The 15,122-nt window shown below is 34.4% G+C and overlaps 1 protein-coding gene across 1 annotated transcript; it reads right to left on the bottom strand.

The window, feature by feature from the left end:
• Nucleotides 1–1,224: 1,224 nt before the first annotated feature.
• Nucleotides 1,225–14,900, bottom strand: LOC142356802 (uncharacterized; the record flags this gene model as incomplete). The annotated part of the gene is made up of 2 exons (XM_075408594.1): nucleotides 14,573–14,900; nucleotides 1,225–1,779 (listed from the first exon to the last, which is right to left on the bottom strand). Coding segments are annotated over exons 1-2 (883 nt in total), but the record flags the coding sequence as incomplete, so codon positions are not given.
• Nucleotides 14,901–15,122: the final 222 nt, after the last annotated feature.

Here is a 15,122-nt window from a genome sequence, read left to right as displayed (position 1 = left end):
CTGTTACTGCAAAAGTCATGAGGAGGGACAAAATTTATTTTACTGGAAGTGTCACGGGGAGAGGACAACCCCCCCCCCCCCCCACACCTTGTGAATTTTGCAGTAACTAACATAACTATGTGCGTTCTTTTTGGTCTGGAAATGTCATATTTGGTCTGGGAACTCAGCCTGGAAAGTTTTATACAGCGTTCAGTCTTCTGATGAATATGATCGAAATACATGTGGTCAATATCAGGAAAACCAAATTTCAATATATTTTGCGTTTTGGAAACAAAGAATTTTGAGCGTGTAATTAGCGTAAATTTTTAATGCCCAATTTTTAATAGTAATTACTTGAGACCAAATTAAAAATTTTTATTGTTTGTGTGAGCAGTGCTATAGGTAATCTTAAAACCACTAATTGTCTTTATCATCTCTTAGTATTGAGGGGGACATATCTTAAATTTATCACCCTTCAGGTTTTCTTTCATTCCGCTAATTAGATACTTGTATCCGTGGAAAAGTGTCAATTTTAAGCAATTTTGATCTGATTTAGCCTAGTGTTACTCCTTTTCACACACGCATACAAATCTAATCGTAAAACATGGGTCGTGAAAAAGCCCTTCAAAATGGAGAAGGTATACTAATTTTTTTGGGCATTGGCAACGTAATGATATTTAACGACAATAGTAAATGTTCGAGCGATACTTCAAGCAGCACCTCCCGTATAATTTAATGTCCTTCTTTAAAGATTTCAATTAAAGCTATTTTTGGGTTATCCATTAGACTTTTCAGCTTTTGGAAGTGACAATACTGATATAAAACTAAGCGTGATAAAAGTTATAGTTGTTGTAGTTAAATAATGTTGTGATCTCTTAGTTAGAACTTGAACCAAATACGGAGTGGATGACAGAGGATCATACATCACAAATATCATAAAGCCATAAACTGTACTTCTGATATTGATTGGAACTAAGTGGGCGATAAATATTATCAAATACAATTCAACAACAGCGCTCGATGCGTCAATTAAGGCGTAAATTATCAAAGCAATCCAGTATTTAGGACACAGGTAAAGACAAGCGGCTAGACATATCGAAGCTCCGAGACAAAATACTCCAGCCAACTTTAGGCTGAGATTCATTCTTTGAGATATAGTCATGGCTATAATTTTGAGAACGAATGCCAGGACCATGTACCCAGACAGCATTAAATAATCATGCTGTTTCAAGAGATAAGAGTTACGTTCAGATCCAGAACAGTAATCGGAATCCGTTTGACCGGATAGAAAGACTAGCTCAGTTACAATGTAGGATAGTTGGTACGTTGTGTATTTCACTGAAAATCCAGTAACAGTTGCACAAATCAAACTGCGTAGAACGTAACTGTCTTTGAAAATATACTTGAAACATTCAAAGGATTCCATCGGTTCAATCTCTGAATCCATCACACCCACTTGTGTACAGTTACCACCTTCCAATTTGGAATGGGAGCCTCTCGAGATTATTTTCTCCAAGCTCTTCCTAGCTTCATCTGTTTTGTTAACTGACAACAAATAAATTGGGGAGTCATGAATGAAAATAAGAGCCAAGCCAATGAACAATAAAGAGGGAATGGATAAAGCCATGACAAAATAAGGCCACGAATGAGAAGAAGTGCTTGAAAGGAGTGCCAGACCTGCTATATAAGGAAGTAGTTTACCCATTGCTTCTCCCCCATACACAGATAACAAAATTGCAGTCCAGGTGTACTTTGAAGGCATAACCTCACATACATGCATGTCTAATGTGCTTATGCAACCTAAACACACAACGCAAGTAGGAATCAAATGGTATCTTGCAAGATTCTTTTAAAAATGAAGTCAATGATAAGAAGGCGATCTTTAGCTCAGAATGAGGTAATGAAATCAGTCAAACAAATTTTGAATAGTCAGAAGACAGCCCAGGTTGAGGTCCCAGACCGAAAGTCGATATGTCCAGACCGAAATGAACGCACAAGGTGGCGTCGTGCGTTCAAAATTACACGGTCTGGAAAAGAAAATGAACGCACGATAGTCTGGACATATGCAATTTTGAACGCACGATAGTCTGGACATATGCAATTTTGAACGCACGATAGTCTGGACATATGCAATTTTGAACGCACGATAGTCTGGACATAAGCAATTTTGAACGCACGATAGTCTGGACATAAGCAATTTTGAACGCACGAAAGTCTGGACATTGTGACTCGGAGCGCACTAAAATTTTTTGAATGGAAACAAGAATGCCAAAAACTAATGAGTCCATGTTTGACTAAACACTCTTAATAGAGTGCTCACTCACGCAGCTAGCTAATGTCAATCAAAATAAGGCTTTATCTTATTTCACATGGCATTTCACAATTCAGATATTCTTCAAAATCATTATGGTGTCCAAGTTAGTTAACTTTAGATTTAACTTACCAAGTTAGATTTAACTGTCCAAGTTAGATTTAACTTACTATTATACTTTCCGGATTGAGTGTAAGTTTCACCTGATAGTTTTTTTTTGGGGTGTGTTTACTTTTTTCAGCTTTATATCGGTGACATTCGAATTATTTTAGCTTTACCCGGACCCACTTTACGACTAACGTTTTGCACTATATTTGGGTTCTATTCTATAAATTGCTATAAATTCTATAAATTCTATAAAGTCAAATTTTATAAATTGCTTTTTGGAATCCCGTTTAAAAAACCCTTGAGCGAAGAAGAGTGCATGGGTATTAGTTTTGCAGAGAAGTATACAATTAATATCAAGGGAAAGCTATTGAGAAACTGAATAGATTGTTGAAGACACTTGTTTCGAACATGTTGTTTCTCAAAGAAAAGTTGAGGCTCAAAAGTCGTCAAAATTTTTACTTTTCCTTTTCACGGATTAGCGTTTTTCGATAAAAGAAATTTTTTGTAAGTATGGTTTGTTGAGAACCGTCGTCATACACTCGACCTGTTATTCGACAGAAAACAAAATCTTCGAATTTGGATACCGGCCACACTTGCAATTGTGCAATATAACCGTTTCTTACATTAATATACTCCGAGGATTTCGCAGAGCGATTTCAACCTGCTCTGCTTATAAGTAAAACGCTAATTTTGCCGAGCAGATTAGAACTGAGATGATAAACAAAATCTCAAGTGATTTGATAAGACAATTGAAACTACGTAATTATAAATTAGGATTTCACATAAAAAATGATTAAAAATTGGACAAAAATTTTCCATAAATTGCGCAGCAGAACAAAGAAAGTAAATGGATCAAACTTTAACCTCTAACTTGAACTACATTAGGAGATATGGGAAATCGTGGATCACATTTTACATTCAGACTGATATTAGATTTACGAATCATATTTGTTCCGACCCCTATTGAGGGGGAAGGAACTATACACTCAAATGTTTTTTTTGTTCAGATAATTTTGGCCGGTCGATATATTCATCGTAGAGAGTTGAGACTGGTATCATTAGAAAACTTGTCCAGCGTTGGATACGGAATTAAAAAGATTTTTTTGATATTTGTTTTATACAGGGAGTTATCGAGTTTTAAAATTTTGAGAAAATAGAGTGAATTCTGTTGATTTTATTCACATTTTCCGAAACTTTTGACTAAAATTTCGCTAATTTTGCTCAAATTTGTTTTTTTTTAAAGAAAGTCTTGTTGTTTTTGTTTTAAAGACAAAAAATATTTTCGCTTATTTCTGTTTAAATTTTTGTCAAAAATTTTGGCTAAATATTTCAAAATTCAGACCTTTTCATCAAAAACAGCACCAAATAAGTTTTTTTTAGTCCACTTTGATTCAATTTGCAGGAAGTACATACCCAAACACCACTAACATAATCTTTGTAGACTCAAAAAGGGCTATCTCTACTTCAACTTCGGTTACAAGTGCTCCATAATTAAAACTTTGCCGTTTTTTGTTAAATTTACTCGTTGATTATCAAAACGCAGCCATTATCTTTGATTTTTTAACTAACAAAATATCTATATCTATAACATTCGAAAAATTAAGTGTCCATAATGGACAAAAAGCATTAGCAGAGCTAATTTTGGACCAATTTAGGACAGTTACAATCTAAAAATAGTTCGGGTTGTAATCAGTCGGTCTTTTTTATAAAAAAAATTTGATCTTTTTTATATATTTATTAAGTAATAGAACATTTCAAATCAAAGCTCACTAGTGATAGTTCCAAATCGCTTCCTAATAAACTCCAAAAAATTCTATCTAGTTTGCAATTTGAAAGTTTATGATCATTTTGAAATTAAAAATATTTGATTTCTAAATAAATAAAGGCTTATTGAAATTTACCTCCATTTTTCTCTTAATTTGATCACCTTGTAGCTTAGTGTCGGCAATGAAAGAATGCTTCTTGTTTCCAATAAAATATTTTGCAACGTTTATTGCTGTTTTTCACCTTAAGTTAAGGTTTTCTGGCTTTGATACTACTAGATTTCACATTTTTTTTTAAATTTTCTGGTGTTTGCCCATTTTTCACGTTTTCTAGTTTTGTCACATTATCAAGTTATTGACAATTCATATATCACATTATTGACGTTGAAAATTAGGCACAATTGCTAATAATATAATCTTTAAGGATATAGACTATGGTTTTAACCTTTTCGACAATACTTTCTCGAAGAATTCAATTGAAATTTTTAATTTTGTCTTTAACTGTCGTTTTTAATTTGTCTTTTTAATCTACGAAATTTCCTTTAAAATGACTTGGTTTCAATGGTTTTTTCTTGGACATATAGATTGGCCAATTTGCTGATATTAGTAGATAACTGATGGCTTTCATGACTTTGAAAACAATTGTTTTCAAAAATAAAAACTTTTGTTCCTTTTATTGTCTGTTTGTTACCTAGTCTCGTTGATTACAGGCCAAATATGACAAAATTGTTGTCAAAGGAAGGCGTCAGAGGAATTAGTGTCACAAGATCTATGTTTTTAAGAGTTCGTTATGACTTTACTCTTTACTGGCTACGACACCGGTTTTTCACACAAAAAAATTTAGTTTTTGATTTTTGTCATTTTTGAAAATTCTTTTTGTAGAAGTAAGACAGTTCTGTATAGTTGCAGTTCTCAAGGGTTTTCTTTGGAAGAATAAAGGAAACTATTGAATTATTTCATTTTGTAATTTATGGCTTTCATGTCTTTGGAAATAATTTTTTTTCGAAAAAAAAACAAATATTACTTAAATTTGTCTTTTTTCCTTTGTCTCTTTTTTACTTGGTTTCATTAATAAAAGTCCACAAAATACATTATTGGTGTTCAGAGAAAGTGCAATTGATCATATTTTGGGAGCTAAAGTCTGGCATTACGGCTTCAAAAGCGTTGTTTTCTGGCAAAATTCAACTGATTTTTTGTTTGTTGTCTATTTATTGTTCTTTTTTAACCACATAAAAATTGAATACTAACAGTTCTTATTTCCAATCTTTAGAAAAACTAGTAATCGTAAACCTATGGGATAATCTGAATGATTTCTAATGGTTTTCTTTACTTTTAATTTAATTGTTTTCAAATAAAAAATAAGCGAATTTTTCAAATTTACTGTTTTTGTTCTTTATTGTCTAATTGTTACCAAGCCCTGTTCTGAACTGATCCTTTATCTGTTCTGGTGAATTACAGTTTATTTTGTTTGGTTTCAATTTATCTGATGCTATTTTGACTTTTTGTTTTTTAAAACGGTCATAAATTTTTTGATGATATTAATGTTTGTTGTTGTTGTTTGATTTTGCTGTTCGTCTTGACTCGCCATCTTAATGTTGCATATCTCATCAATCTAATGCATCTTTCTGTACTCCACTGAGTTAATTCCTTTGGAGGTATCTTTTCGTTCATACATCAATTTTTTTTAAAATACTTGAATTTTCGGGGTTTTCTATCTGTTCCTGATTTGGTAGACAATTATGCCAAAGTTGTGAATGAGCGGGGTCGGATTCTTGTGTGCGATCGCACAGTACCGAGCCTCCTTGTTCAGAATACAATATTAAAATAGGCAAAAAACTAATGTTAATGTTTTGCTGGTTGTTATAGTTAAAAATTTTATGTATGTCCTGGTACTTATAGCTAGTAAAAAAATGAAAAATTTTTCAGCCAGTTTTTCTTCAAGGTACCTGTAACTTGAATTTTCCTCATTTTAAGTGTCAAAAACGTTCATGGTGTACTTTGAAATGAGCGAATTCGCTGATCCGCAGGAGAACATTGAACAAATGTAAATTTGCATGCAACTGGAGATAGATTTGAGAAAATCTCGTTGATTTTAGAAGTTTGTATTCACCAGGCTCTGAACTTTAACCAGAGAGTTGACTTTCTTTACAATTTTGGGGGCTATGTTGTTTTCAAGGAGGCTATGTTGCTACCGATGTATCAGTAATTTCTTGAGGGTAAAGAACAAAAGAATAAAAGAATATTTTTTTTGGTAAAGAGTTTTGTGGCTGAAGGCAACTTCCTTCCCTTGAAATGCTTGTGGATGTTGATAGTTCTTCGGATAAGTTTTCGGCTTCCTCTGTTGGAATAGGAGGGACGGGAAATGTTTGCATTGGGAGACCTTGCAGCAAAAAAAATTCAATGGATTCTTTTTCTGGATGGATCCCAACAAAAAGAGCAAACGAGATGTTCAATTTCGAGTTGGATACGCCACTGATACCATTGTCTTTTTTCTCTGATGTTTAATTTTATTCTCGTGTTAGTTTTTGCTGAGTTTTTTTAACGAATATTTCATAATTTTTTCTTCGGTTGTTTTTAAGCAGTGGTTGCCGTAGGAAAAAATCCGAAATTAACACAGTCCGTGCTGCATAATGAACTTAAAATAATTGCGTGAAGTCAGGTGCTAGATGCACAATTTTTAATATTGAATCTAATTATTTTCAGTTACCAGATCTAATGCTGCTTACAAAAGCTTCTATTTTTTATTTTTTACTTAAACATGTTCTTTTGACGACCCGATGAACAAAAACACTTAAAAGTAATTTAACTATTTCTTTTTATAATTTATGATAGATGTTATTTTGTCTGCGTTTTTCTTGCGTCTCTGTAATTTCTATCAATTTTTTATACACCACGCTCTCAAGTCCAATGTCTCAACAGTGTAATTGCTGATATTCTCTATTTTTAATCATTCTTTGAAAAGTTCCTTCTTAATTCTATGGTTTTTAGGGTTCGATTACTTTATTTGATCATGTGAGATCATCACTGTTTCTTATTCCTTGTTTTGTATTTCAGTGTTTTTGTTATAAGTTTTCTTCTTTGGCAATAAAAAAGTTATGGTTATTTTAGTTACCGATTTGGGTAAAAATTGAATTCAAAACCTATTTTCAATTTTTTGTGAATCATTCACGCAGAGGATGCTCCTAAGCAGCGCTCGTCATGGGAAAAATCAGAAAATAACAGAATCCGTGCTACATAATGAATTGAAAAAAATTGCGTAAAGTCAAGTGCTTGATGCAAGATCTTTGATATTAAATCATTATTTTTAGTTACCAGGTCAAACACTCCTTAACGAAGCCAATTTTTTAGTTCTTACTTAATTATGTTTTAAAGACCCGACGAAAAAAAAACCATTAAAAGTAATTTAAGATTTTCTTTTTATAATTTATGATAGATAATTTTTTGTCTGAGTTTTTCTTGTGTCTCCGTAATTGTGAACATTTTTTTATACACCACGCTCTTATGTCCAATGTCTCAACAGTTTAATTGATGATTTCCTCTATTTTAATCATTATTTCAAAAGTTCTTGCTTAATTCTGTGATTTTTCGGGTTCGATTTCTTTATTTGCTTATGTGAGATTATCACTGTTTCGTTTTCATTGTTTTATATTTCAGTGTTTTTGCTATGAGCTCTCTACTTAGGTAATCAAAAATCTTCGTTAAATTTTTTTACCGAATTGGCTAAAATTGAATTTCGAATTCTCCGGTAAAACTTGTTTTCAAGTTTTTGGAAGTGATTCATGCTGAAGTTGATATGAAGCAGCGTATGCCGCGGGAAGCTTCCAAAAGTAACAGTGTGCGTGCCGTCTAACGACCTGAAAAAAGTACGCAAGGTCATCTATTAGATGCACAATTTTTAGATCTACTATTTTCGCTGTTAGATCTACTATTTTAGATTACCAGTTCTGACGCTTCTTATTAATAGTACTAGTTCCTTTTACTTCTCCTTTGAAACAAGAAAGCGCCGAATTACGAAGTTCATCTGCAAAACTGCGCACTTTAGTCATTTGTTGTACAAGAGTCATTTTTAAAATTCTTTCAACCTAATTGCTGTGATAAACTTATTAAATAGGGATGAGCCAGAGAGGCATGCTTGATGAGAATGAGATACCTGATTGTGCGGCAGCATTGAACGAAATCAATCAAGCTGTGAAATTGATAAAAGACAATGGCTATGGCAACATTAATGCACTGAAGGGACCTGTCGCAACACTGACAGAACTGGTCCATATACAAAATTGCAGAATTGAGGAACTCCAATATCGACAAGGTTGCGTGGAAAGCAAAACAGCGGCGTGTCACAATGCCGTAGAACATATTAAAGACAAGGTTCTGCAACTGGGACGATACTCTAGAAAGACCTGTCGTATCTTATCTTATGAACAACGTTCTTCAAGTGCGGACAGAGTCCTGGGAACTTGCTGCATGTCAAGCTTTGAGTAATGAAATAGTTGCGCCTTTGATAGTGAAGATTATGTATAATCAGCATCGTGACTTGGTATGGCGATGGAAAAGTTTCCTAAGAAATATCAAAAACAGCAAAGATGTGCCATTTTTTGTGGAAGAGTGTCTGGCTCCGTCAGATCAAAAACTGAAAGCAGAGGCATCGCGTATGAACCTATCAAAACTTACCCGAGATGAAGAAGTTTGTGTTTTTAACAAAAACTCAAGTATTAGTAGTGCTGTTAAAGTGAAAGAGGTTGTCGACTTGGATGCATTGAAAAAAACCTATGTGCCGAAAATAACTCATGAACCACCATCATATCCGCCTGCAATTCGAGCTGCACAATTGAACCACCAAATGGTATCGGATAAATACATTTTTTCTAAGGAGCCGGAATCTTTTGTGGTTGATGGGACACCATTGCTACCAACACTGTTAAAAGGACCCACGCCTGCTGTGAAAAAACCGTTGAGCCTCTCGCCATTTCTCGAATCGGAGAATTTAGCTAAATTGATTTTTAAGGAATTACTTCCAGCTGTAGTAGAAGCTATTCAGCCTGCTAAAAAGGCAAGGGCCTCAAGCATGGCGTCTGATGGAGGTGATCAAAGTGAAATTGATCCCACGGCTGTTGGTTAAAAAATGATAAATCGCACTGTCTACAAAATCAATCTGAGTCGCTAACTGTTATGCATCTAAATACTAGATCCTTCAAAATCATCTCAAAGAGCTAGCGGCACTGATGAATTCTTGAGTCTCCGCCTAACATAATATACCTAACAGAAACATGGTTATCGACCGACTAAGATCCTGGTTTATATAATTTAGGCAATTATACTACATGTTTGTCCAAACCGAGGAAAGGGAGAGGGGGTGGTATAGTGGTTCAATTTACGGGTGAAGTCGCCTTGATACGAGAACTTGAATCCCAAATAGATGAAAGTCTTCTTATTCATTTGAAAGTGGGAATAGAAAATCTGATTCTTTTAACGGTGTATAATCTACCCCGGTCGGAAAAGCTTGTACTCATCACTGAACTGGATAAATTGCTTGAACATTTAACAACTAAATTTGACAAAATTTTAGTATGTGGTGACTCCAACATGGATACGCTCAATGCTGATTACACAAGCTCAAAGTACATGATTCTGATAGCATTGAATGGATACGATATTCATTAACAAATTAGAATAGAATAATCAAGTACATCATGTCTAGATCACTTTTTGGTAAATGGCCTCAAATAAATCAAAAACAAAGTTTTAACTAATCAAAATTACAGTGATCATGCACCCATTGTCTGCACAATCGGTATTGACGGGGAAAATACGATCAAGTATCAAAAATTCAGAGATATCAGTTTTCTGAAATCTCCTAAAAAAGTCGCTGGCTTTCTAGAAATTCTTGAAAATTCTTTAAACGCTATATCATACAACGGGCAAAATATAAGCGAAAATTTTGAGACGTTCCAGACAACTTTCAATGCAGTCTCTCAATGTTTTGCACCAATGCGAGAGAAAAAAACGAATAAAAAAATGGTTCCGATGTGGTTTGACAAATCACTGAGGAATCAAAATTTTAAACGAAATCTTCTCCATAGAAAATGGAAGAAGAAAAAAATTGATTGCAGGCAGCTCCCAAATTTCATAGCCGCTCGCGCAAATGTTGGGCCGTTAATTAAAAAAAAGAAAAAAGAATTTTATCTTGAAGAGTTTAATAAATGCATCGGAGACTCAAGACAACTTTATAGGTTATTAAATGAATTAAAAGGAATAAAAGGAAAAAACTCAAGTATACCCGTTTTGGTAGAGGTTGGTCAGAGTATTGATGAACCGAAACACATCGCTAAGAGCTTGAACAAATTCTTTGCTGAGGTTGGGCCTAAATTGAGAAGTGCTTTAAAGAACACCTCAAATTATGAACTAAACTTCGAAAGTCCCTCAGCATGTACCTGTATCCGACTGACACCATTGAGATCCAGCAAAAAATTCAGAACTTGGAGTCTAAAAACTCCTCCGCAGTCGACGAAATTAGTAACATCACGGTGAAATCTCCCGGTCCAGTTATAAGCAAACATTTGGTCCTTATTATCAACAAATCTTTAGATGATGGTATTTTACCATACTCGTTGAAATTAGCTAAAATTCTACCCTTGCAACAGAATGGTTCCAAAGAAGATGTTAATAATTATCGTCCAATCTCTCTCTTAGTTGTGTGGAGCAAAATCTTTTAACGTGTTGTTTTTAACCGACTTTTTAACTATCTTGAAGATCATTCATACATCAATGAAAACCATTTCGAATTTCGTAAAAAGCATAGCGCAATTGATGCAGTAGCTAAATTAGTCGAAGCTGTTTGTGACTTCAAACTGAAAAATGAGATAATTGCTTTTCTTCTTGACATAACGAAAGCTTTTGGCACCATTGATCACGATATACTTCTGTTTAAACTTGATAGAAATGGTATCAGAGGTAAAAGCCTGCAATGGATTGAATCATTCCTAACCGATCGAAAACAATGTGTGGAAAATGAAAACGCCTTTTCTGATTGGCGCAAAATCGAATGTGGTGTTCCTCAAGGCTCCATTTTTGGACCTTTACTGTTTTTGGTATATATAAACGATCTTCTCTTTGGGTGCATGAAATGTCGAACTTTCCTTTTCGCAGACGACACCTGCCTGGTGGGAATGAATTGCACAAAAGAAGAACTGCAAGCAGACTTACTTGCAGTCAGTGACTGGTCACATGATAATAAAATTAATCTGAATATAAAGAAAACGTGTCAATTAAACTTAACCTTAGGAAAAAGTGCCTCTATCCCAAATTTCCATTTAAATAATGAAAATTTAAATGTTCTGAATAGTTGTAAGTATCTTGGAGTGTTTTTCGATAATAAATTGTTTTTTAAACCATACATAGAGAGTGTTCTAGAAAGGCTGGGAAGACAATGTGGCGTAGTACCATAATTGCGACAATATGTTCCAAGGAATATTTTGTTGAGATAACATTCCTCAAATATTAAGCCAATCTTTCAATATGGACTGCTAGTGTACGGTTGTGTAAACTAGCGAACATTGGAACCAATTTTGAAGATGCAAAAGAAAGTTCTTCGACCTTTTTTGTTTCTCAAATATCGACAAAGTGTAAGCGAATACTTTGTCATAATAAATTTTTTGACAGTGCACGAGCTTTATGTTTATGAATGACTGAAATTCGTTTTACGATCTCTTAAAAAACTCCTTACTGATGATTATCTTCATAGCCGCTATGAGTTTGATGTGACAACACATTCAACAAGGAGGTCTTGAAAGAGTTTTTTGGAAATTCTAAAGTGTCGAAAAATCCTAGGGAAGAATTCGCTAAAATATCGGGGAAATAAATTCTTAAATTTTTTTATAGACAATGGAAAATTTGACTCAAATTTGTACAACATGAGTCAGTCAGTATTCACTAAAATGGTACATGACTTGAGAGACAGCTTCATTTTATCGAACTAAGATTTAATTACAAAAGTTTTCGGGTAACTTTTTTCGACGATGTTTCTTTTTCCAGAATCTGCTTTAGCTAATTAATTTTTACAAAAATCGGGTTTTTAAAACTAGTACCCTTTGGTTGGATGCTAAGAGACATAGAAAATAGGGTTCCCTTTCTGTTTTGAAAAAATGACCCTCTGAAACCTTCTAGTTTTCGAGATATGGCCATTTTTGAAGGTTCCCTCGGAAAATTTGGCTCCGATACTTAAATTTTTTAAAAAATTTTTTTTCTCTGCTCTATGCACTACTAAGGTGCTGTACGGGACAGACTAAACCCAATAGTGCGAACCATATGGCTGTAAATACTGAACAGCACTTGAAAAATCTCACACTATGAAACACAAAAATTAAAAAAAATTATTTGCTTACTAAATAACGTCGTTAAGGGTTGCGCTAGTGTGATCCTGCTGGATCCGTTGGTGGTCCTCTCTGGGTGCTAACATAACTTAATCACTCCAGTATACTTTTAAAAAATTCGATTTATCGAATTCTGTTGATCTATTTTGATATATAATTTTATTGTTTATTTTGTTATCCAGAAGAATTTACTCTCTCTCTCTCTCTTTTACAGCCAGTCCGTGTCATGGGGATTAAGGAGCAATTTGTTTCCAAAATATAATTTTCTATCAAAATGTTCCCTCTCAAATAGAATCTTATTTTTAAGGGAAACATTCAAAGTTGTGAAAACGTTGAGGCGCGAAGTACGTGAAGTTGTTCATTGTGACAACCGCAGACGAGAAAATTCTCACTTAAGAAGTTTAGCCACCGCAAGATAAGCACCTGCTCTATTTTTTTGGAGAAACAATTGCTAACATGGTTTGCACAAAGTTTGATTTCATCTGTCTTTCTAAGCGTATTTATTTAATTCGTTTAGTTATTCCTAGATACTGTTTTGTAATTTTCATAAAGGGCAACAAAGACAATTCTATACAACGCATTTTATTCGAAAGCTTTTGTCGGTTTTTTAAACATGCCCTAAAAGGAAGAGGAAAAAAGGCTACAGTCAAATTGGTATCTATATACCCGTCAACAAACCTCTGAAGTAGGAAACCTCATTACTGAGCCCTAGGTTTCAAATACAGGCTTTTTTGTATTGTACATTTCACTTCCAATTTGCAATTGTAAATTTCACTTAAATGGAGCTTCGAGCTCAAAATCGCACGAATAGGAGCAATAATAAGGGCGTCGAAACGATGTGCTAAATTCCTGCAACTACAGTTCTGACACTACAAATAAATATTGAAATACTCAATCCAAATAGTCCTAATAATCAGAAAGTTTTTACCACCTAATATGACAAAAAGTACTAACCTAAAAGAGTACAACGACAAAATCAGTAAAACATCAGGAAAAGTTTGGTAATTACCTAAAAAAAACCTGCAGTTTGGTAAACATAAAATCCTAACTAAGGGACACAACATTAGTAACGTGTTAACAAAACTGTAAATAAAATACCTTGGGTGTAATTTGTAATAAAATACATTGAGCATGATTAGACCGTTCTGGACACAAAAAAGCTATGAACAGAATTTCTCGGGCATTTGAAACCCATATGAGCTGGCATTCTGATGTTTTTTTTTGAGAAAATAGAAGACAATATCATTTAGAATCCCTGAGTGAGCCACAAGAGCCGGGTTTGGGAAACCATATTACAGTCATGCAGATTTGGTATGACAATTAGGTAGCTGTTTATTTTATGAAGTTTTTCGTGAATATTACGAGCGGTTGAATGACCAGGAGTGAACCAGTTGATATGCAGAGACCAAAAAGTTGAAAGAATCCAAAAAATTTATTAAAGAAAAATCTGTATCACTGTAACAAGGTTTCACAAACGCGGTTTTGGTGGCCCATTAAGGGATTCTCATGGAAGATAAATGCCTCGAAAAATTTCTTTTAGGATACCTGACGTGACGCTTTGGGAACCGTTATTTTTGAATGTTTTAAGATAGGCATGGGAGTCCGCGTATACTATGGACAGACCTGCCCTGGCTTTTGTTTTTGTGGCTTGGTGCGCCAACGTTGATATTCAGAACTTAACTAAGACCATAGTTTAGCATTTGAAAGATTGGATCTTTATGTGCAAAAGCTCGTTTTTCTTATTGCTTTTTTACTCTACTTCAGCGGTAAACTGTTTTTCAAAACCTTATGGTCTTTTATGTGTGTTGTTTTTATTCCAATAGTTCCCGTTCTTTTAGAACCTCGAGAGTTTTAGCAAAAATTTGATCTAAATGCTAAATAGATTACGACGGTTAACTCACATGCACTCAAAGACCAGAAGGCTCTAAATGCAATAATAGATTCAATGTTCCAAGCAAGCGCGCCCCGAGCATTCCAAAAGAAGGTCCAAATTGTCCCCCAAACAACACACACTTTTCTCCCAAACTTATTAGCTATCCAACCCGTGAATAAATAGCTGATTGTCATCCCAATAAAGGTAACTGTAGCCAGTGCCGATTCCATTTCAGGAGTCAAATTCATCTCGACAAAAAGTCTGGTTGAAAGCACTGGTGTCATGTCCAAAAGTGCGTTCCGACCACAATAACCTGCGAATACTGTGACCATTGTTATTACATGATATCTATTGATGGGAGCATTGGCTATGGTCTCCGAGATGGAGTCTGATTTCAAAGGCTCCGAAGGGGTAGATGATGAATACGATAATTTCGTGTCTTTTTGATCTTGCCCCGGAGGTTCGAGTAGACAAATTGTTTCTGTAGAGTTAGTCATCTTTATAACATTTAGCAGTTTGTTACTGAATTTACAGCGATAAACATCAGTATGCTCTAGCGACCTTCAAAAAAGATTTGTTTTAAGACTGTCACCAAACTGTGTAATAAAGTACTCTTGCTCATACGTTTGACTGTCATCTCGAACTGCAGTAAACTACAAGCTTTGTCTCTTTGAATTTTTACGTTATGTTTCTACTAAACAAAAATACAAGTTTTGTCG

This window comes from Convolutriloba macropyga, unplaced genomic scaffold (genome assembly GCF_964194025.1).
Source record: "Convolutriloba macropyga unplaced genomic scaffold, txConMacr16.3 SCAFFOLD_5491, whole genome shotgun sequence".
NCBI lineage: Eukaryota > Metazoa > Xenacoelomorpha > Acoela > Convolutidae > Convolutriloba > Convolutriloba macropyga.
Note: the sequence above shows the minus strand (reverse complement) of the source record. Positions and strands in the feature narration are given on the sequence as shown.